A 23,360-nucleotide genomic window follows, 5' to 3' on the forward strand; every position below is an offset into this window, starting at 1 on the left:
TATGTCAAACACAGAATCATACTTACCTAACAAGCCTAGCTTACCCAATGTTTCCGTAACAACTGGACTAATATTTACAGAGTGTTTACCATACATGTTTGGCATACCACAAAGAGCAGAAAAAAGGCTAGCAAACGTTACACATAACAACGGGACTACAAAGTAACCTTTGTCAATCAATAGTAACTGACCTAAATGAGAACGTGAGGGGGCAAGCTTTTGGAATCTCAATTGTATTACTGAAAGTAATATCCAGAGTCTTATCTTGTAAAAACAACAACACAAAAAAAACTAATACTGAAAAGTTTTTGTTTTTATTTCCAAGATCAAATATTACAACAGGACATTTACATGTATTTATAAAAAAATGCAGCAGTTGAATGTATAGATCAGAGGTTTCCTTGAGTTTGGTCCCTCTCTCAGCACAGTGAGCTGATGTCTTCAAAAGACTTATCGTCCCACTCCCTTCCCTCCCCCACCCCGTTGTCCCCCCCACCCTCCCCGTTTCAAGTTGCAGTATTAATATAAAGCAACTGGGTACAACACAGCAAGAGTATTCACAATTTGGTACAGACCAAACCAGAGGATCCCCAACTGACAGCAAGATCCTCCTTCTGGAAATTATTACCTATAGACTAGGTAGATCTATAGGTAGATCACACCCAGTTATCTAAGATTTCCCTGGTTTTAGAGCAAGTGGAAGTTCCATTGAGTCTTAGCCAGTAGTTACAGCTCTGCGTTACCTAATGGCATGTTTTTCTCCTCTTACAAGTTTAATTTTCTACCGCCTCCATGTGTCTTCAAATTTAAGGCTTTCCCAAGCACCTTTATTATGACTTACTAGATATACAGGAGGGTCTCTAATGTGTCTTGAACAAAAAAATTTAGTGGATGGTCCAGCTGCCCCTTGCTCAACAATCCCAAAGACTTCTTCCCACCACTGAGAAGAGCTGCAGAAATCAACGGTATCTCCTAGCACCATGGGAGAAAAGGCCCAGAAAACAGAATTCGATGCGCATTTTAGGGAGCACTTGCCAGAAACATTACAACAGGAGCACTGTCTCTGTTATCTTCTTGGATTCAATCACAAATTTAGAGTACAGATGAAATTTAGAGCCTGTCCTGCATTAAGAATGCAAATCTCAGTAAGACCACCCCCACACACACTTTGTCCAGAATAAGTTGAGCCACAAACATCCCAGGGAATCTCTAAATACTGTTAGGAACTGCTTTAGAAAACACTTTAAAGCAAATACCCCAAGTTGACTTCACTCAAGCCCCCAACCCACCCTCATCATCCCTATCCCCCTAGAAATTTCATTCCTTGATTAACTTCTCTGAGTAAGATGTAAAGTGAGGTTTGGAAAATGACATGAAACATGAAACATGTTTAAAAACACAATCAATGAAGACATGCCAGAACTGGACATCCCAGGTGATTTCAAATGCATTGTTCAAACTGAACTCATACAAAGCACGCACAGAGCCTGCACAGACACTGCTGAGAGTTTCCAGGGAACAATCAATACCTACTCGAAAAAGGACTTTCCTGAAGGGCAAACAACAAAACAAAACAAAACAAACAAAACAACACAACACAAAACAAAGCAAACAAAACAAAACAAACAAAACAAAACAAAAACAAAACAAAGTAACACTGGATGTTTAGAATTTGTTAACAACAACAACAACAACAACAACAAAAATTCTGGAAAAAAAGATTATCAGAGGAGTGAAGAGAACCGTGTCTAACAGATTCATGCCAAAGCTTGGATGGAAGCCCCTCAAAGTCTAAGTATCGTGTTAGCATCAACTGGTACTCATTTCTCTATATCTAAGACTAGAAGATTCTCTCACAGCTTTACTGTTTCCTGGCAAGTGTTTTCAACAGCCTTTCCAGCTGAAGGGACGAACCCAGAAAAGTAACAAGGCCCAAGACCCCAAATGGGTCAGATAAGCAGCCCCTACTAGAAGCTTGCTACTCGTTAACTGAAAAGTGGAGGCCACATACTACTTTCACTCTCACTAGCAGGTGAAAGGGGATTTTCTGATGGCAACAGTCACTCCGTGTAAGGTTTAACTTACAGGGCAATAAGTTATCAAAAAGTTATTATTAAAAGCATATGATTAGTGTCATAAACATATTTATATTTGGAATTACACCATTTGATATCTCCATTAAGAATGCAAAGCTTTGAGAAAAGCATACTGTAAAATCATGTTGCTGCAAACAGCAAGGTATCCAACTGAGTGTAAACGGTCTAATGTCATCAAACTGAAATGGACCCTAGTGACAGGCACTATGGAACCAGCTACCTAGATAGAGAGAAAAAAGGAGAATGGCAGGGAATGGTTCCAGATCAAGAATCTCTCCCTTATCAGTTAAGAGTTCCATACTGAGTCTATGAAAAAAGCAAATTAAAAAGATTTTAAGAAAGGGGGAATTCAATTCCAGGTCAGAATTTATCTAATGATTTGAAGTGTTTCCCACTTATCATGTCTAAAAAATGAATGACTCATGCTAACCCAGTTAGATTAATAACTTTTGATGAGATAAAATATTACTTAGGTTTAGTCCAGCTTAGCTTGACTATTCTTCCCATTTGAAAACCCAAATGACCTTTAGAAGGGATATAAAATACCCAGAGTATTGTGATCTCTAGAGAGGAAATACAATTAAACAATAAAAACTTGCTGTTTGTTGCCAAAGAATTAAGTACAATAATGCGACTTCTCATATTTATAGATTAATCTGTGATTGCTCTTGGGAAAAATACTATCATTGGTATTTGCCATCTCTAATCCTAGAAATAAATCTGGTTATCTTTTGAAAATACTTTCTCATTACAGGAATGCTAAATTATGTTTATTAAAGTAGTTCAAATTGGATTGCCCAACTTTATTTTGAAATCAATATGGCAAAGAAAGGCCTGTGCCAAAAATCATCATGTTTATGAGAATATCTGCAATTTTAAGCAACACAACAGCAACTGGTAGGCCACAAAGAGGGTGGGGTATCACAGAGCTAGCCATTCTCTATATGAAACCAGAGAATTCTCCTTAACTAGAGAGAAAATGAGCTATAAAAGTAAGTTTGCCTCAAAAATGTCCTTCAATTTTATAAAAAATGAAGATTGTTACATATTAAGACTTTGAAATGGAATTTCTTAAACATAGCCAATTACACTAAAAATCATAACTATTTTCAGAGAATGAATGTTAAAAATAAATGGTGGAGAAGTAAAATGGAAAGCAGGATTAAAAGATTTCTAATTAAGGGTCTGTCACATTCAATAATCCAGCCATGTAAGTTCACTTCACAGGAAAACTAGCAAGGCCATTATAATCTCTATTTTTAAAAAGGCATCAAGAAATTCTTGATTCTATACTGTCTCTCTAGCAGGACTGACACACAGGTGAGTCAAAAACCATAACCATCACTGAAATACCAAATCTCTATGTAACAGGAGAAACCGATTTATTGGTATGGTATTCTCTGTTGGGTTATCTGCAGTTCTAAAGAACATTCTTGCCACTATTCTAAAATGTGTACAGTGCAACACCATGTTTCACGGCAAGACAATAACTGAAACGCTAAGCCAGGCAATCCAGTGAAGTTGAATGTCCATAGTACACAGCTGTCTTTAGCCTATTCATCAAGGCTGGTATTACCGGAAAACTGCCATGTTCACCAGAAGAGCTGTCTCTTCCTATGCTCATTACATTTTAGTTTTACAAAGACTACTAATTCATCAGCCTGCACCCCATGATTTACTACTGCGTAGTTACATGATGGTCAAAAAAGGCAGAGAGACGGTAAGAATGACATAATAAAGATACATTCTGTGGGATAAAAAACATTTTTAAAAGTCAGCCTAATTGTATCTTTAAAAAGCTGTTTCTGCCAAAACCAGGTGTGAATCTTATACAAATCAATTTCCCAACAGGCCAGTAAAGTACTTTAAGTACACAAGTAAAAATAAAATTTAGTGCCAGCGTTAGTGTCATATTTGGTTCTCATTTACATTTTAGTCATACTCAACACTGATTAGGCACACAGCATTAAGTTTTAAAAAATAATGAATTGTTTACAAGATTATTATTACTAGACCTATAACTACTATACTCTCCTCTTTGGAGATTTCAGTCATCGCAGTAAGATTAAGAGCAAGTTGTTGGTCAAATGATACCTGAACACAGAATAAAAAAAAGAGAGAAAAAAAAAGCAAAGAAACTGATTAACCAGCACACTTTTAATTAGCCTAGGGATAATATGCAATCACGGGGAGAGACTGGAAGCATGAAATTTTGGAAAAGGACTTCAGAGATAATCTAATTTGTTGTTCTAGAAAAGGCTGAGAACTATTAATCTAGTCCAATTATCTCATTTTTCAGACGAGAAACCAGAGATTAAGAAGAAAGAGAAGTGTGAAGGTAACAACTAGCAGAGCTGTTACCCAAAGGGCTCTCACACCTCCAGTGCCCTTTCTGCATATAACATATACTATACTATGCATTGGATTTGTACCTGGGTAGAGAAATTAAATCTTTCCTTCATTTTTCGGTTGCTAGTGGCTCCCTCTGGTATTTTCCCTAAGTGTGCAAGTACGATTCCGGCGAGCTAGGAATCTTTACTCCGGGGGATCAATAGTGAGATCCCCGCAAGCTAGGAATCTTCACTCCAGGGATCAATAATCCTTTCCTACTTGGGTACTGGTTATGCCTTAGTGGCAGAACTTCATGCCCCAAATCTAGAAGTTACAAAAGGTGGAGCTAAAGAAAAAGGTGAGTCAAAAGAAAATGCGAGCTACAGTGCTTGCCACTTCAGTCTTGTTTAAGACTTTGCTAACTAAAACATATTCTTCCCTTTTTCTAAGTTTGAACTAATAGGTAAACATTTACATGCTCTCCAATTATTTCATGTGTAGTGTGTCTCTCTAACTGGATAAAACAGGCAGGAATCATATCTTATTTATTATTTTTTGAGACAGAGTCTCGCTCCATTGCCCAGGATGGAGTGCAGTGGTGTGATCTCGGCTCACTGCAACCTCCGCCTCCCAGGTTCAAGAGATTCTTCTGCCTCAGCCTCCCCATTAGCTGGGATTACAGACAGCCACAATGCCTGGCTAATTTTTGTATTTTTTAGTAGAGATGGGGTTTCACCATGTTGGCCAGGCTGATCTCAAACTCCCAACCTCAGGTGATCCACCCACCTCGGCCTCCTAAAATATTGGGATTACAGGCATGAGCCACCACACCTGGCCAGGAATTAGATCTCAGATTTCAAAATATTTCCAACTTCTATAAAGAACTCAATAGCTAATTGTTGACTTGTAAGTCAAGGAAGTAGAATTATATACAAGATTTAAAAACATACACACAGAGGGTTCAATAATCTGGTATGGATGGGACACAGAAAACAGAATTGTAGATCGGGCGCAGTGGCTCATGCCTGTAATCCCAGCACTTTAGGAGGCCAAGGTGGGCGGAACACGAGATCAAGAGATCGAGACCATCCTGGCCAACACGGTGAAACCCTGTCTCTACTAAAAATGCAAAAATTAGCTGGGTGTGGTGGCGCTCACCTATTAAAAAAGATAATTGTATCTTTTCTGAAAAATGTTTAAAAAAAGAAAAAATTGTTTTTTTACCCTTTTCATTTATTCTTGGCAAATAATGCCACGTGGCAATTTTACTTTCACATCTTCACCAGTGCATCATTTTAAAAAAGAATAATCAGCCTCTCAAAATAATGGCATAAATAAAAATGTATAGGCATAGTGCAAATCCCACAACTTTAACCCAACTACTTCCCCTATATTTATGGGAACAAAACTAAGTGACACTTTACAAAGCCAAACAACGAGAAGAGAATCATCTGGGTAGCTTGATTCTCTTGCTGAAGGAGAACACAGCATGGACTCTGGATTCCAATTCTGATTTGCCACTCACTAGCTATGACATCCTGAATAAGTTCTCTATACCTGTTTTCTTAACATGGGAAGAAAGTATACATTTTGTATGATTCTTAGGGAGACTGAAGAGGAAAATGTACACAAAAGTATCTGGTGCATGCCAATTAGTATTAAGTTTCCTGTTCTTTTCTCATTTGGCACTGTTCTCTTCTCCAGTTCCTTCCGATACCAATTTCAAAAAAGTATTCCTCTCACTTTTTTCCCACTAGTTTTCTTCTTCTTTTTTTTTTTTTTTTAATTTGAGATGGAGTGTCGCTTTGTCGCCCAGGCTGGAGTGTAATGGTGCGATCTCGGCTCACTGCAACCTCTGCCTCCCAGGTTCAAGCCATTCCCCTGCCTCAGCCTCTGAGTAGCTGGGATTACAGGTGCACGCCACCACACCCAGGTAATTTTTGTATTTTTAGTAGAGACGGGGTTTCACCATGTTGCTCAGGCTGGCCTCGATCTCCTGACCTCAGGTGATCTGCCCACCTCGGCCTCCCAAAGTGTTGGGATTACAGGCATGAGCCACCGCGCCCGGCCTTCCTGGTAGTTTCCATTCCATCTCCCTGTATTTTTCTCTTATCACTCTCGAAGTCTATCTTTCTTGTTCTTTTCCTCCCTAGCTTTTTTTTTTTAAACACTCCTTTCAAGCTGTGTCCAACACCCACAAGGAATGACTATTTTTAACTAATCTTACTGACCTCATTTAATCTATTCAATAAAACCTCTGCCCTAAGGAGCAAAGAAACTTGCAGAGGAAGTAAGGCAAACTGGAAGAAGCATACTGTCAGCGGATTAAATTCTTGAGCAAGGCAATACTCCTTATGGACTCTTCCCATGTACAATCCGTAACTCTTCCCATGGGCCTTTATATCAACCCTAAGATAATTACACTCCTGCCTCAAAATAAAATAAAATAAAACCCACCACATCTTGTATTGTAGACATCCCAGCTGCATGTTAAGCTGGGTGAAAGTACCATGCTGTCTTTTAAATCACTTTATATCTACTTAATCATCCCACAGTAACCCGAGTTGAAGAAGTTACTTTGGTTTCTCATAAATGAATATGCACGTGCTGAACGTATCGGAAAGAACCACACCCTCTCACTGATGAACACGTTGGCAGTTCTCCCAACTGTTTTATCAAGAGAAGCCAGAAGGTAAAGAGAAGGAAACAGAGCCCTATAGGAAAAATGATTGACTTCACATGTTTGAGCGATTTGGGCTTCAGCTATGACTTTGCTGGAGTACAGATGGGTGCTATCAGAGCACAAAGCTGAGCAAACCTCTCTTCTTACCCTGTGCCCTCCCTGAATTTTTGGATTTCTGAGCCTGTCTACTACCAACAAATGTTTTACCCTCCAGTGCACCTTTGACAGTATACAGCTCTATTCTTCAAACGGCAAGTATGTTATCCAATTTCAGAGATACAACTGAGGAATTAACATGAAAACCATCTTTCACTCAATAAATCAGAAGCTGCTAGTTAAGTAAGCCTCAAGAACCTAAGAAAAAACACCAAAGTGTAAGTATTACTCAGTCACCAATCTAAAGAGAGAACTTTGACTCAAGGTAGAAATGAAACCGTAATTATATAAATATATTTATAAATATTTATACAATTATATACTTATACATAAGCACTTACACAGACTTAGAAAAAAATTTAAGAACATTAATTCAAAAGGACTCACTGAAGAATAAACAGATTTTTCCATGATTTCCTTGAGGAGATACAAAACTCATTCTTTAGGGAGAGTTCCTCAAAATTCAACCATTAGAAACCATATCCTATAACTGTGTACTAGCAACACATGGCATCTTTTTTCTTCTTTTCCCAAATCCCCTAATTGCCAAGAGAGCAATCTTAAAGTAGATGAAAACCTAAAGGTCTCTACGCAACATCTGAGGAACATACGCTCCTCAGATAAAAGAATCAATCTAAATCCTCAACTGACAAAAAGGTCCATTTAATATTTTTCATTTTACAAGTTAAAAGTTCTAGTTTTGCCACCAGAATCACGACTACCCCCCCTTCAGAGGACTCCACTTAAGCTCAAAATACGAAATGAGCATAGGGTGAAGTTGATGTGTAAATGGTATTCTACAGATTCAAGATGGCCTCTTCTAAAAACACTGAAGAAAGCTTTCACCAACTCTAATTTGATTTTGGGTTTTGTTGGCAGAAAAAGCCCATGACATCTGAAAATTACTAGTAACCTCCGCCATCCTCCTTACTAAATGTTGTCTTCTGGAGTTGAAAGGTCTTCCCCTTAGAGAGGCTTTCCGTTTTGATACCTTTTGAAAGAAAACAGCATGCAGACTCATGTTCAATTCAGTCACCAGAGCCTTTTAGAGACTATTCCAACCAGGGGCAAAAAATGAACCATTATTTCTAACCAAAAGAACATGGTTAGCAACTCTCAGCTGAATGGTTTTCTTTTTCCCCAGGGACATACCTAAGTATGCCTGAAACAACACAGGACAATCAATAACCACAGTGGTTACAATTCCAAGCCATTGTACTACATGATTATTGACCAGCTGCCTTCCTACAGATCACTGCAGACTCAGACAATGGAGGGCTCCAAAGGAACTAATATGCTGTGCTGGCAAAAATAGCAAGCACCTTCCTATCCCAGTCACCACGACAGGTTCACTTCATGTCCATTCTTGGACTAGCAGGATCAATACAGAGTAATAAGGAAAACTGTCTCAGGTTAGGACAATGAAAGTCACCCCATGCTATATGCTCCATATTTAACACTCATTCTGCCAATAACACATGTCATGGAAATAGTCCTTATAGCTGGGAACATGAAAATCCTTTGAAAAAGGTTTTTAAGTATGATGAGCAATCATTACAAGGGATGCTTTTTCCACGTAAACAAAAGCCTGGATATTTTGTTAAGCGACATTTCCACATGAAGAACACAACAAAACCAAACCCATGTTAGAGAATTTCTTCTCCCTGCTAAACACGGGGACTTACAAAAAAGGGAGGGTTGTTCTTACTCTGAATCTAGCCATTCCTTTGCCCGAAGAGTCTGGGGAGTAACGTTAACATTTGATCCCAAAAAAGTGCCGTGCAAGAGACCACTTACTGGAACACACAATTCCTGCTGCTAGTACTAGGAGAGGTCTTATCCTTACACTTCAGTTTGGTCACCAGATTAGGTAAGAAAGAAAAGTGTGGGGGGAGGGGGGAGGCGGAAGGGTACGGAGTGGCGAGAGAGAAAACAGAAGAGGAGAAAGAAACAAAGGGGGAGAAAGAGACTGATTACAGGAGAGATCAAGAAATAAGAGAAGGAAGGTGACTTGCTTGCCCAACTTTGGCTCTGTGGTCCTATGAGCCAAAATGCATACTTAGTGACATGGTATCTCACAGGAAAAGGGAAAAAAGGGGTAAGCTGAGAGAGGTCAAGCCATGGTGTTAATTTCTTTCCTGTACAAAGACAGTCTCTTGAGGACAAAGGCCTGCCTCTTGCAATGTAATATCATAGTCCAGATGAGATAATTTCCTTCGAGGAAAGTTGGTGAGAAGTTCAAAACGTTCATTTGGGTATCCTTTAGACTGGACGTGCTTCACCAAAGCCTATAAAAACAAGAGAAAGACAAAGCCATTAGACGGAAAAAGAGGAAAGAGCATATTAGTGAATTAAATAGAAAACATTCTCTTTTTAATCATATTAGATCAGCTATTAAATGTAAGTTCTTCTTTCATATAACCAAAGCTTGCCCTTGGGGAAGGGCCAATATAAACCTTTGGACGGGGAGATAAATCTGACCCCAATTACTTACAGCCATTAAGTGATACTGAAATACACAGTTATTATTTGGCTCCCCAATAAATATACCCAGTCACTATTTATCAAATTAAATTATTTTCTCATTTTAAAACATTTTATCCGTTTTCCTTTCTTCCTTTTATCAAGGAAGATATGTCCTTCATTCTGCCTACACCCAATCTTGCCACCTGTGCACTGAATCTCTTCCTGCCTTCTCAGAAACTGGACCATTCCCATCTTTTGCAGGTTTCTCCAACATCTCCCTCTCTGCTTCCCATCAAACTTCAACACTGCTTGCATTTCAGTAACACAGTCTTCAAGAATCAGCCTAATTATCTCCAGCCACAGCAAACGGCCAGCAATGCCTGACCCAAGGGATTCATTCACAGGCTAAGCTAAGCTAAGCTAGTCAGACTCAAGATTCTGTTTCCAGCAGTTAAAAACAGAGGGTGTCGGGGCACAGTTGCTCACACCTGTAATCCCTGCACTTTGGGAGGCCAAGGAGGGGGACAGCTTGAGCACAGGAGTTGGAGACCAGCTGGGGCAACATGGCAAAATCCCATCTCATCAAAAAATATGGGCCAGGCATGGTGGCTCACCTGAGGTCAGAAGTTCGAGACCAGTCTGGCCAACATGGTGAAATCCCGTCTCTACTAAAAATACAAAAAAATTAGCTGGGCATGGTGGTGCGCACCTGTAATCCCAACTACTTGGGAGGCTGAGGCAGAATTGCTTGAACCTGGGAGGCTGAGGTTGCAGTGAGCCAAGATCATGCCACCGCACTCCAGCCTGGGTAACAGAGCCAATCTTCGTCTCAAAAAAAGTAAAAATAAAAATAAAAACTAGCCGGGCATGGTGGTGTGTGCCTGTAGTCCCAGCTACCGGGAAGGTCAAGGTGGGAGGAGAATGGCTTAAGCCTGGGAGGCAGAGGTTGCAGTGAGCCAAGGTCGTGCCCCACAGCACTCCAGCCTGGGCAGAGCCAGATCGTGTCTACAAGAAAAGGAAGAAAAAAACAAAAACAACACAAACCAAAAACCACAGAAAGCTCATCAGCTGTGTTAGATGAAAATGCCCGCAGCATCACCATGATGAACCACGTGCGAGCTGAGGAATAAACAAAAGCCACCAGTATGCAGAGAATGGTGTGAAGCAGAGAATCCCAAGAGAAAACCTACAGGCCCCAGAAGAGAAACATAGAGAAAAACAGACACAGTTCTTAAACACTTTGCAGTTCCAGCTGCTGGAAAACCACTATCCTCTTCAAATAACCCCAGTCGTCCTTTTCCAGAAGTAGTCATTTCAGTTGGGTTTCTATTCCATGCAGGCATGAAACAGAAAAATCTTCACTGGAACATACCTTATGTGGCTTACCTAATTTAATCTGGGAAGGAAATAAACTAATTAGAATTAAGATTCACAACCGGGTGCTCCCACCTGTAATCCCTGCACTTTGGGAGGCTGGGGCAGGAGGAGACTTGAGCTCAGGAGTTCAAGACCAGCCTGGGTAACATAGTGAGAACCCTTCTCTACAAAAAAGAATTTTAAAAAATTAGCTGGGTGTGGTGGCACACACCTGTAGTCCCAGCTACCTGGGAGGTTGAGGTGGGAGGCTCGCTTGAGCCCAGGAGGCAGAGGTTGCAGTGAGCTGAGATTGGGCCACTGCACTCCAGCCTGAGCGACAGAGCGACCCTGTCTCAAAACAACCAACCAACCAACAACAACAAGATGACTCACCACAGTTTGCAGTTAGAGATCAGACTAAACATCTAACACCTCTTTCTTTCTTTTTTTTTTTAAATAGAGACAGGGTCTCGCTTTGTTGCCCAGGCTGGTCTCAAACTCCTGGACTCAAGTGATCCTCTCACCTTGGCCTCCCAAAGTGCTGGGATTACAGGAGTGAGCCACTGCACCTGGCCTCCCACACCTATTTCAAAGAATTATCAAGCAAAGCTCACTGAACTTACTCCAATGAATTAGCTTCTCTGCTTCGAGAAAATGCTTCCAACGCCCTGTTTCATTGTGCTTCAAGTTACTGAAGGTCTGCGGCAACCTTGTGTGTCAAGTGCCTCTATTGGCTCCATTTTTCAAACAGCATGTGCTCACTGCCTGTCTCTGTGTCACCTTTTGGTAATGCTTGCAGTTCATTATTTTATCTATTATAATGAACTGTGAGCAGTTACCTTTGATGTTACTATTCTGCTTTTGGGCACCACAAACCACGCCCACACAAGACCGCAAACTTAATAAAGAAGTATGTTCTGACTGCTCCACCTAATGGGAGTTTTCCCATCTCTCTCCCTCTATTCAGGCCTCCTTATTCCCGGAGACATGACAGTATTGAAAGTAGGCCAATTAATAACCTACCAGTGTAGGCCTCTAAGTACCCAAGTGAAAGGAAGTGTTGTCCGTCCTCAAAATCAATCAATTGCTAAAAATGATGAAGCTTAGTGAGAAAGGCACGTGGAAAGCTGAGACAGACACAAAGCTAGGCCGCTGGCACCAAACAGCCAAGCTGTGAATGCAAGGGAAAGTTCTGGAAGGAAATTAAAAGTGCTACTCCAGTGAACACACAAATGATAACAAAGCAAAACAGGCCGGGAGCAGTGGCTCACACCTGCACTTTCGGAGGCTGAGGTGGGTGGATCACCTGAGGTCAGGAGTTCGAGACCAGCCTGGCCAACATGGTGAAACCCCATCTCCACTAAAAATACAAAAGTTAGCTGGGCGTGGTCGTGGGCGCCTGTAATCCCAGCTACTCGGGAGGCTGAGGCAAGGAGAACTGCTTGAACCCGGGAGGCGGAGGTTGCAGTGAGCTGAGATCGCACCATTGCACTCTAGCCTGGGTGACAGAGCAAGACTCTGTCTCAAAAAAAAAAAAGGAAAGAAAGCAAAACAGCCTTACTGCTGTGCTGCTGAAAAGGAGAAAGTTTTAGTGGTCTGTACAGAAAACTCAAACCAGTCACACATTCCCTTAAGCCAAAGCCTAATCCAAAGCAAGGTTCTAACTCTTTTCAATCCTATGAAGGCTAAGGGAGTTAAGGAAGCTACGCAAGAAAAGCTGGCAGCTGGCAGAGGTTGGCTCATGAGGTTGAAGGAAAGAAGCCATCTCCATAACATCAAAGTGCAAGGTGAAGCAGCAAGTGCTGATGCAGAAGGTGCAGAAACTTATCTAGAAGATGTAGTGAAGACACTTCATGAAGGTAATGACACTAAATAACAGATTTAAGTTTGACAAAACAGCCTTCTATTGGAAGAAGATGCCATCAAGGACCTTCACAGCTAGAGAGAAGTCAGTGGCTGCACTCAAAGGTTCAAACAGGCTGACTTTCTTGTTAGGGGGTAATGCAGCTGGTGACTTCCAGTTGAAGCCAATGCTCATTTAACATTCCAAAATCCCAGGTCCCTTAAAAATTATGTTAAATCTACTCTGTCTGTGTTCTGTAACTGCAACAACAAAACCTGGAAAGACAGCACATCAATTTACAGCATAACTTACTAAATATTTTAAGCCCACTGTTCAGACCTACTGCTCAGAAAAAAGATTCAACATATTACTGCTCATTGACAATGCACCTAGTCACGTAAGAGCTCTGACGAAAATGCAAATAAAAATGAATGCTGTTTCCAGTCTGCTAACCCAACATCCATTCTGCAGCCCATGGATCAAGGAGTCATTTCAACTTTTAAATCTTATTTAAGAAACACATTTTGGCCAGGCATGGAGCCAAATCTCAACACTTTGGGAGGCTGCGGTGAGAGGATTACTTGAGTCCAAGAGTTTGAGACAAGACCTGGCAACACAGCAAGAAACCGTCTCTACAAAAAAGAAAATTAATTGGGTGTGGTGATCTACTCAGGAGGGTGAGGCAGGAGGATCACTTGAGCCGGGGCGGGGAGTCAAGGTTACAGTGAGCTACGACCACTGCACACCAGCCTGGGCATAAATACAGATTCCTTTGATGAATCTGGGCAAAGTAAACTGAAAACCTTCTGGAAAGGATTCAGCAGTCTAAATACCATTAAGAACATTCACAACTCATAGGAAGTCAAAATATCAACATGAACAGGGTTTTGGAAGAGGTTGATTCCAACCCTCATGGATGACTTTGAGGGGTTTAAGAATTCACTGGAGGAAGTCACTGCAAGTGGGGTAAAAACTGCAAGAGAACTAGAATTAGAAGTGGAGGATGGCGATATGACTGAATTGCTGCAATCTCATGATCAAACATTAAAGGGAGGGGGGTTGCTTCTTATGGATGAGCAAAGAAAGTGATTTCTTGAGATGGAATCTACTTCTGCTGAAGATGCTTTTAACACTGTTGAAATGACAACAAAGGATTTAGAATATTGCATAAACTTGGTGGATAAAATTGCGGCAAATTCTGAGAAGACTGACTCCAGTTTTGAAAGAAGTTCTACTGTGGGTAAAATACTATCAAACGGCAGCCCATGCTACAGAGAAATTTTTTGTCGAAGGAAGCAATTGATGCAGCAACTTCACTGCTGTCACATTTTCAGAAACTGCCACAGTACCCATCACCCCGATCAATCAGTAGCCATCAATATCAAGACCCTCCACCAACAAAAAGATGACTCACTGAAGATTCAGGGGATCGTTAGCACTTTTTAGCAAAAGCTTTTTAAAATTAAGTTATGTGCTTTTTTTTAGATATAAAGCTACTGCACACTTAATAGACTATGGAATAATGTAAACATAACTTTTATATGCACCAGGAAACCAAACAATTTGGGACTCGTCTTATTGCAGTGGTCGGAACTGAACCAAAGCAAGCCTGTACTTACTAGCAGTTTAGCTTGCTCTGGAAGAGTGATCTGTTCCCTTTTTCCATCTGGATACCGCAACATCAGCTGTGCTTTTGGTCCTAAAGGAAGGGTTTAAAAAAAAAAAAAAAAACGGGATACAGGAGTTTAAGACAGAATATTAGTTTAAATAAATATGTAAATAAATACAGCCATTCAGCAATTACTCAAGTGTTTTGCTGGAGTGCAGTGGCGTGATCTCAGCTCACTGCAACCTCCGCCTCCCTGGTTCAAGCCACTCTCCTGCCGCAGCCTCCCAAGTAGCTGGGACTATAGGCACGTGCCACCACACCTGGCTAAGTTTTGTATTTTTAGTAGAGACAGGGTTTTGCCATGTTGGCGAGGCTGGTCTTGGAACTCCTAACCTCAGTGATCCACCACGCCCGGCCCCAATATCTAAGTGTGAAGTAAAGTATGTCTAAATGTAACTTACCATTTACATCTATCCCCTCCACTACTCCATCTGCTTTTTCAGGTGGGATCTCCAGTATCTCTGAATCCACAGCTGGCAATCCTTGGTGGTTTGTGGCTGTTCCAGGATCAGTTCTGACTGGTGGCTCAGTCAGCGGCCTTCTATTCTCCTCTTTTCTATGCCCCAAATCTTTGTGGGGAGACTTTCTGGACTTGGCAAGATTCTCTACCTCTTCTTCTTCATCAGAGCCACAAACGGATATGAACTCCTCACTGCCAGAAAAAAGTTCAGATTCAGATTCTTCATCTGAGCGGCTATCCTGTTTTGTCTGTGTTGAATCAAAATGTGTTTCTTGTAAGGAGGCTCTGATGGCAGCTTCTAGCTGGCTGTCTTCACTTGCATCTATAAGGCTCTCCTGTGAGATGGAGTCATAAAACACAGGAAAAAGAACAAGTTAAACCAAAAAACAAGTCAAACGGCATAAGAAATATAATAGCTTGCCATTCATTATTATGTTCTGCTGACTGTATCCCTTCTACTTTAAGAGCAAGGACTGTGTCTTACACAGCCAAATTGGAATGGAGATATGTATATGTGTGTGTATAGACACACACACACGTTTTTGTTGTTTTGTTTTGTTTTGTTTTTGAGATGGAGTCTCACTCTTGTTGCCCAGACTGGAGTGCAGTGGCGCGAACTCGGCTCACTGCAACCTCAGCCTTCCCAGGTTCAAGCGATTCTCCTGCCTCAGCCTCCCAAGTAGCTGGGATTACAAGCGCCCGCCACCACGCCCAGCTAATTTTTATTTATTTATTTTTTTGTATTTTTAATAGAGATGGAGTTTCACCACGTTGGCCAGGCTGGTCTCAAACTCCTGACCTCGGCCTCCCAAAGTGCTGGGATTACAGGCGTGAGCCACCGCACCTGGCACATACATACATACATACATACATACATATACACATATTTTTTCTTTCTTTCTTTTTTTAAGAGACAGGGTCTAAGTTCCCCAGGCTGGTCTTGCACTTCTGGATTCAAGTGAGCATACGCATTTTTTTAAGTATCAAAATGAAGGCCAGGCCGGGTGGCTCATGCCTGTAATCCCAGCACTTTGGGAGGCCCAGGTGGGTGGATCAAGAGGTCAAAAGATCGAGACCATCCTGGCCAACATGGTGAAACCCCGCCTCTACTAAAAATGATTAAGCTTAGTGAGAAAGGCATGTGGAAAGCTGAGACAGACACAAAGCTAGGCCTCTTGCACCAAACAGCCAAGCTATGAATGCAAGGAAAAGTTCTTGAAGGAAATTAAAAGTGCTACTCCAGTGAACACACAAATGATAACAAAGCAAAACAGGCCAGGCACAGTGGCTCACACCTGCACTTTGGGAGGCTTGAGGCGGGCAGATCACCTGAGGTCAGGAGTTCGAGACCAGCCTGGCCAACATGGCGAAACCCCATCTCCACTAAAAATGCAAACATTAGCTGGGCATGGTGGTGTGCGCCTGTAGTCGCAGCTACTCAGGAGGCTGAGGCAGGAAAATCACTTGAACCCGGGAGGCAGAAGTTGCCAGAGATTGCGCCACTGCACCCCAGCCTGGTGACAGAGCGAGACTCCATCTCAAAAAAAAAAAAAAAAATCAAAATGAACAAAATCAAGAAAAGTTTATCTATTACCTGCCTAGAGAAAGACAAGAATTAAAAGTTTTAACTATAAAGTCAAAACACCATTCTTTAAAATGACTAAAACATAGAGACAAATGTTAACTTTGTTCACCACTGCATTCTTCAACTAGTAATTCCATTAATTACAATGAAGGTTTTCATTATGATAACGAGAAATGCAAACTTCTACAGTTTTTCCCTTGGTAAAGTTCTAATGCCACAGATTTTACTAAACTTAATGAATCACAAAATACGTTGTTTGAGTGGAACTTACTTAGCTCCTGACTCAAACATACTATAGAGGAAAAAAATCGTAAGATAATCTAAAATTGAACACTGGATATTTCAGGATATTACAGAATTACTGCTCATTTTTAAGGGTATAATAATGACATTGTGATAGTATTTTTAAAAATAAAAAAGGCTTTATCTTTTAAATATATATGCCAGAGTATTAATTAATGAAACAATGAATTCTGAGATTTGCTTCAAAATAATTCAGATGTGATGGGATACAGAGGAAAGAAGACTGGCCATCTGTTGATAATTACCGAAATTAGCTAACAAAGAGGCTCAATAAACTACTTCAACTTTTGAATATGCTTAAAATTTTCCACAATAAATAGGTAAAAAAAAAAAAAAAAGTGTGAGTTGCTAATAAAAAACTAAAGAAACCACATTTTGGCTTTTACTATCAGGCAATCATGTAGCAAAAAATTAAAGGGAAAAACATTTTTTTGCTGGTTGTTTTTTTTTTTTTGAGAGAGGTTCTACTCTGTCACCCAGGCTGAAGTGCAGTGGCACAATCTCAGCTCACTACTATCTCCACCTGCCAGGCTCAAGCAATCCTCCCACCTCAGCCTCCCAAGTAGCTGGGATTACAGGCACACACCACCACACCCGGCCAAAGGAAAATTTTAAAGTAAACTTCAGGCGAACTTACCACCCCTAAAAAGCAAGTAGAGGTGTCTATGTGACATGCAATGGCTTAGGTGGATTGTAAATTTATAGCAATGACATTGCACATATAGCATGTAGCTCGATTTTTAAAATTGTGGCCATGGCAGACACTGTCAGGCTCCTATTGAATTTCATTCTCCTCTGATTTCCTTACTTATATAACCCTATTTAAGTTTATAAAACGTGTTCAACTAAAAAATTCATTTTACTAATTTCTCTTGTAGCTAGAAAATAGTATTGAGCAATAGCAATTCTTATCGAAAAATTATAGAATTAAATGCTTATATTAGAAGAGAGAAAGGTATCAAATTAATGACCTAAGCTTCCCCACCTTAAAAAAAAAAAAAAAGAGTATACATCCAGGAAAAGAAAATAAAATTAAGCTCAAAGAAAACACAAATTAATAAATGACCTAGAAAGCAAATACAATAGAGAAAAACAAAAAAAACCCACCAAAATCCCAAAAGCAGTTTTTTGTTTTGTTTTGTTTTTTGTTTCTTAAGAGACAGAGTCTTACTGTTGCCCAAAGACTGGAGTGCAGTGACTACTCACAGGTATGATCATAGCACACTACATTCCTGAACTCCTGGGCTCAAGCAATATTCCTGCCAAGCAGATGGGACTATAGGCACATGCCACACCCTAGCTGGTTCCGTAAGATCAATAAAACTACTAAGCCTCTGGCCAGACTGTCAGGGGGAAAAAAGGGAAGCCACAAATTCCCAAAAACAGAATTAAGAGAGGGAACAACTACAATCTCTACAGTCATTCATGGCATCACGAGGGACTATAATGAACTCTGTCAATATAGTAAAATGAACAAATCCCTAGAAAGATACAACTTGCTAAAGCTTATCCAAGAAGAAACAGATATCAAGTAGTCATGTATCTACCGATAAGATTGAATTTGTAGTTTAAAATTTTCCACCAAAAAAAAACTCTAGGCCCATGTAGCTTCACTGGTAAATGTCATCAAACATTAAGGAAGAAATAACAACAATTCTACAGACACTACTGCAGAAAACAGAAGAGGAAGAAATACTTCTCAATTCATTGTGAGGTCAGCATTAACATGCTACCAAAAGCAGAAAACGACATTATAAAGCATTACATGGAAGAAAGGAAACAACAACAACAAAATGCTCTCAAAAAAACTATAAATCAAGCAGGAGAACTGCTTGAGGCCAGGAGTTCGAGACCATCCTGGCCAACAAGATTTCTATACTATCCCTTAGGGCTTTTCCTTAAATAGGCACTTTATTATAGGTGATAACTGAAGAAGTGTTCCTCACATCTTCTAAAACTATTTTTAGGCTGGGCATGGTATGGTGGTTCATGCTTATAATCCCAGCACTTTGGGAGGCCAACGGAGGAGAATTGCTTGAGCTTAGGAGTTTGAGATCAGGCTGAGTAACATATTGAGACCCTGCCTCCACAAAAAATAAAAAATTAGCCAGGCATGATGGTGCACACCTGTAGTCCTAGCTACTCAGGAGGCTGAGGCAAGAAGATCGACTGAGCCCAGGAGTTCAAGGCTAGCAAGTTGTTTTTTTTTTTTAAAGTTCTCTCAAGGCTGCAAAGACTACAGTGAGTTAATATCATGCCACCGCAGTCCAGCCTGGGCAACAGTGTGAGACCACATCTCAAAAAATACAATACAATACAATAAATACAATACAATACAATAAAAATTTTGCTGGGTGTGGTGCTCACACCCAGAATCCCAACATTTTGGGAGGCTGAGGCGGGAGGATTGCTTGAGGCCAGTTTGAGACCAGCCTAGACAACATATGGAGACCTCTGTCTCTACAAAACTTTAACAGCTTAGCTGGCATGGTGATGCACATCTGTGGTCCCAGCTACTTAGGAGGCTGAGGTGGAAGGATCGCTTGAGCCCAAGAGGTGGAGGCTGTAGCGAGCCATGATCACACCACTGCACTGCAGCCTGAGAAATGGAACAAGATCCTGTCTAAAGAAAAAAACAGGACAGGCGCGTTAGCTCACGCCTGTAATCCCAGCACTTTGGGAGGCCGAGGAGGGCGGATCACTTGAAGTCAGCAGTTTGAAACCAGCCTGCCCAACAAGGCGAAACCCCATCTCTACTAAAACTACAAAAATTAGCCAGATGCAGTGGTGTACGTCTGTAATCCCAGCTACTTGGGAGGCCAAGGCAGGAGAATCGCTTGAACCCAGGAGGCGAAGGTTGCAGTGAGCTAAGATCACACCACTGCCCTCTAGCCCTAGCAACAGAACAAGACTCTGGCTCAAAAAAAGGAAAAAAAAAAAAAAACCAACAAAACAAAACTATTTTTATCCCTACTGCTATCAAAGCCAAACAGCCATGAAAACCAATGTGAGATTGCTGTATCTTTGCAAGTTCAGTCTCTTATTTGCAACCAATCTTGATACCAATTATCAAACATGTCTACCTAGTAATAGTATATTCTAGAAATTAAGTATAGAAGTAAATTCTAGGAGGGCCAGAGAGCCAGGCCCTAAAGCTATATTAACCAATAAAAATGCTCAACTATACCACGACAGTTGTTTCAGCAAAAACAAAAAACACCACTTCCAGTCGGCTGTGGTGGCATGTACCTGTAGTCCTAGCTACTCGGGCAGTTGAGGTGAGAAGCCTGCTTCAGCCCAGGAGTTCTAGGACAGTCTGGGCAAAACAGCAAGATCCCACTCCAAAACAAAAAACAAAACACACAAAAAAACCAACCACTTTCACTGCTATTTAGACCTGGATATCAGAAGCCCTCCCAGAGCTGCCCCTCAGGAAGTAGACACCTTTACCACTAGGCTTGCCAGGTCAGTCCTCCTGCCCAACCTATTCACATTGCTTCCTTCTAAATCCAGATCCTGGGGCATCTGCCTGCACTCTAGCTGCAAGACAGACTGGCAGGAGTATGAGTATCATGATTTCACCAAGAAGATGGAACTCTCATGTGGGAAATTATCAAAATATAAGGAGGATATCTAAGATGCTATAGCCACAGTGATAGTTGTCCACTAGTTAGATTATCTTTACCATCTTAACATCGAACATTTTATATAAGATGCTTATGACCAATTACATTTATTTTCCCATCACCACCTCCTAATTATACTTACTGAACGGGCACATTTTTTGGGGGGACTGCTAGAAAGTCCATCCAGTTGTCCATGTTCACCCAGAAATCCCGTCACTTGGTCCAAGAAAGAAGATACATCTAACTGGTGCCATTCTACTAGCTTCTGACCTAAGGATTAAAAACCAAGATCTATAAATATAATATCTAGAATCCTTCTGAACATTCTCCAGGATCTATAAATATAATACCTAGAATCCTTCTGAACACTCTCATTAAGTATCTCTTTCAGCATATGCATAGATTAAAAACCAGGATCTATAAAGGTAATATCTAGAATCTTTCTGAACATTCTCATTATCTCTTTCAGCACATGCATAATTAAAGTGTACTGTAAAGACATATCCTCTCCACCAGCTTATGCTACATAGTGTCTTCATAACCTAGAAGTCACATCAATTATACTCACCTAACAGATTCCCACCCGTAATGATAGGGCAACTATCTTATCTGCTGCTATCACTTACTGCCATTTAGGAAGAAGAGATTCAGACAAGGCAATATCTATATAAAACACCATCAATTAATGAAACCAGCTCCACCCTCTGCTTCTCGGGTGGGATTACAACTAGTATCTGGGCAATCTTAATATTTTAATGATAAAAAAAACTTTTGTCTTGTTTTGTTTTTTTGAGACGGAGTCTCACTCTGTTGCCCAGGCTGGAGTGCAGTGGCGCGATCTCGGCTCACTGCAACCTCCGCCTCCCGGGTTCAGGCCATTCTCCTGCCTCAGCCTCCCAAGCAGCTGGGACTACAGGCGCCCGCCACCACGCCCGGCTAATTTTTTTTGTATTTTTAGTAGAGATGAGGTTTCACTGTGTTAGCCAGGATGGTCTGGATCGCCTGACCTCGTGATCCGCCCACCTCGGCCTCCCAAAGTGCTGGGATTACAGGCATGAGCCACCACGCCCAGCTGGTAAAAAAACTTTTAAAAATCCCTTAAAAAAGGTAAGATGAACATATCAGTTATTCTTCAAAAGAACAGAACTGCACAAACATAAAATACTACCATCTCCCAATGTTGCCAGAAAAAGATGTCCTAAATACATACATCAATAGACGTTTAAATAATTATAAAGGGAAAAAAACGAAACCTTCACCTAAATTACTGCAATTCTGAAAACAGATCCAGTCAAATATTAAAGATCAATCATTTAGGTAACTGAAAGACAAGTAATAGGTTAAAAGCTGCGTGCTGATATAAATCTTACCTGTCCGTGGGTCCAATATGGAAACATAGGGGAAATCCCCTAACTTATAAAACTGTATGTATCTCTGACCTTCCTCACTGTCATGATAAACCTGTTAAATCATTGATATAAAAAAAAAAGTCAGCCTCTAAGAAAAGAACCAACTATAACCTTCTTATATACCAACATCAATTAGCTCTCCAAATATACCTCCGGCCTATGTATTAAGATCTCACTCCTACACTAAAAAGAAAATGAATCTGGTTTGAACTCCTTCAACTTCCCACTTCCAGCACTCTCTGGAAATTTACCATAAACATATTGACCCATTCCTCCTCCTTTCCCAGTTCAGATGAGGTATTATTCTTCCTGCTCAAGTTATCTGTCAACTATGTCATTCATAACTCTCAACCATATACATCTTAATAAATCACAATATATTAAGATTATGGGCCAGGCATGGTGGCTCACGCCTGTAATCCCAGTACTTTGGGAGGCCGAGGCGAGTGGATCACAAGATCAGGAGATTGAGACCATCCTGGCCAACATGGTGAAACCCTGTCTCTACTAAAATACAAAAATTAGCCGGGCCTGGTGACAGGCGCTTGTAGTCCCAGCTACTCGGGAGACTGAAGCAGAGGAATCGCTTGAACCCTCCCGGGTGAGCTGAGATCGTGCCACTGCACTCCTGCCCAGCGACAATGCAAGACTTGTCTCAAAAAAAAAAAAAAAGATTATGGCTCCACATGGTGGCTCGCACCTATAACCCTAGCACTTTGTAGGGCAGAGGCAGAGGACAGCTTGAGGCCAGGAGTTTGAGACCAGCCTGGGCATCTCCACGAGAAGTTTTTTTGTTTTTTTTTGTTTGTTTGTTTGTTTTTAAATTAGCCAGGTTTAATGGTGTGCACCTATAGTCCCAGCAACTCAGGAGACTGAGGTGGGAAGATCCCTTGAGCCTATAGGGGTTAGAGCCTGCAGTGAGCTATGACTGCACCACTGTGTTCCGGCCTGGGTGACAGAGCAAGACCCTGTCCATTTATTTAAAAAAAAAGAAAAAAGAAAAGAAAAGAAAGAAAGAAAAAAAGATTATAAGCTCAAGAGTCCAGCACAGTGCTAAGCAAAGAGCTGCTCGATCAATATTTGTTGAATAAAATACAAGGAATTTTACCATTACAGTTACATTAAATTTAGGGGCCTGTAAAATATAAACAGGCAAATTAATAACATTAATAGCATATCTTACAGTAGGGGAAAAAATTAAGCTCCTTCATAAGTTTTTATTTTCTATAACTTTTCACAAAATAAAAAATGAAAAAATTGAGCTGGCACGGTGATTCATGCCTATAATCCCAGCACTTTGGGAAGCCAAGGGAAGCAGATGGCTTGGGCCCAGGAGTTCGAGACGAGCCTGGGCAATATGGCAGGACCCCATCTCTA

At 40.8% G+C, this 23,360-nt stretch overlaps 1 protein-coding gene across 1 annotated transcript in view; it reads right to left on the reverse strand.

Moving 5' to 3' along the window:
• Window positions 1-295: 295 nt before the first annotated feature.
• UBXN7 (UBX domain protein 7) overlaps window positions 296-23,360 on the reverse strand; it is an 84,599-nt gene continuing 61,534 nt past the window's right edge. Inside the window, exons 7-11 of the mRNA XM_003806418.5 lie at window positions 21,945-22,035; window positions 20,717-20,844; window positions 15,002-15,395; window positions 14,551-14,630; window positions 296-9,554 (exon numbers count right to left, since the gene is read on the reverse strand). Of these exons, the coding sequence (XP_003806466.2) occupies window positions 9,393-9,554; window positions 14,551-14,630; window positions 15,002-15,395; window positions 20,717-20,844; window positions 21,945-22,035 (855 nt within the window). The 3' untranslated portion in view covers window positions 296-9,392. The remainder of the gene's footprint in view (window positions 9,555-14,550; window positions 14,631-15,001; window positions 15,396-20,716; window positions 20,845-21,944; window positions 22,036-23,360) is intronic.

The sequence above is a fragment of the Pan paniscus genome, chromosome 2, assembly GCF_029289425.2.
Source record: "Pan paniscus chromosome 2, NHGRI_mPanPan1-v2.0_pri, whole genome shotgun sequence".
In the NCBI taxonomy this organism is placed as follows: Eukaryota; Metazoa; Chordata; class Mammalia; order Primates; family Hominidae; genus Pan; species Pan paniscus.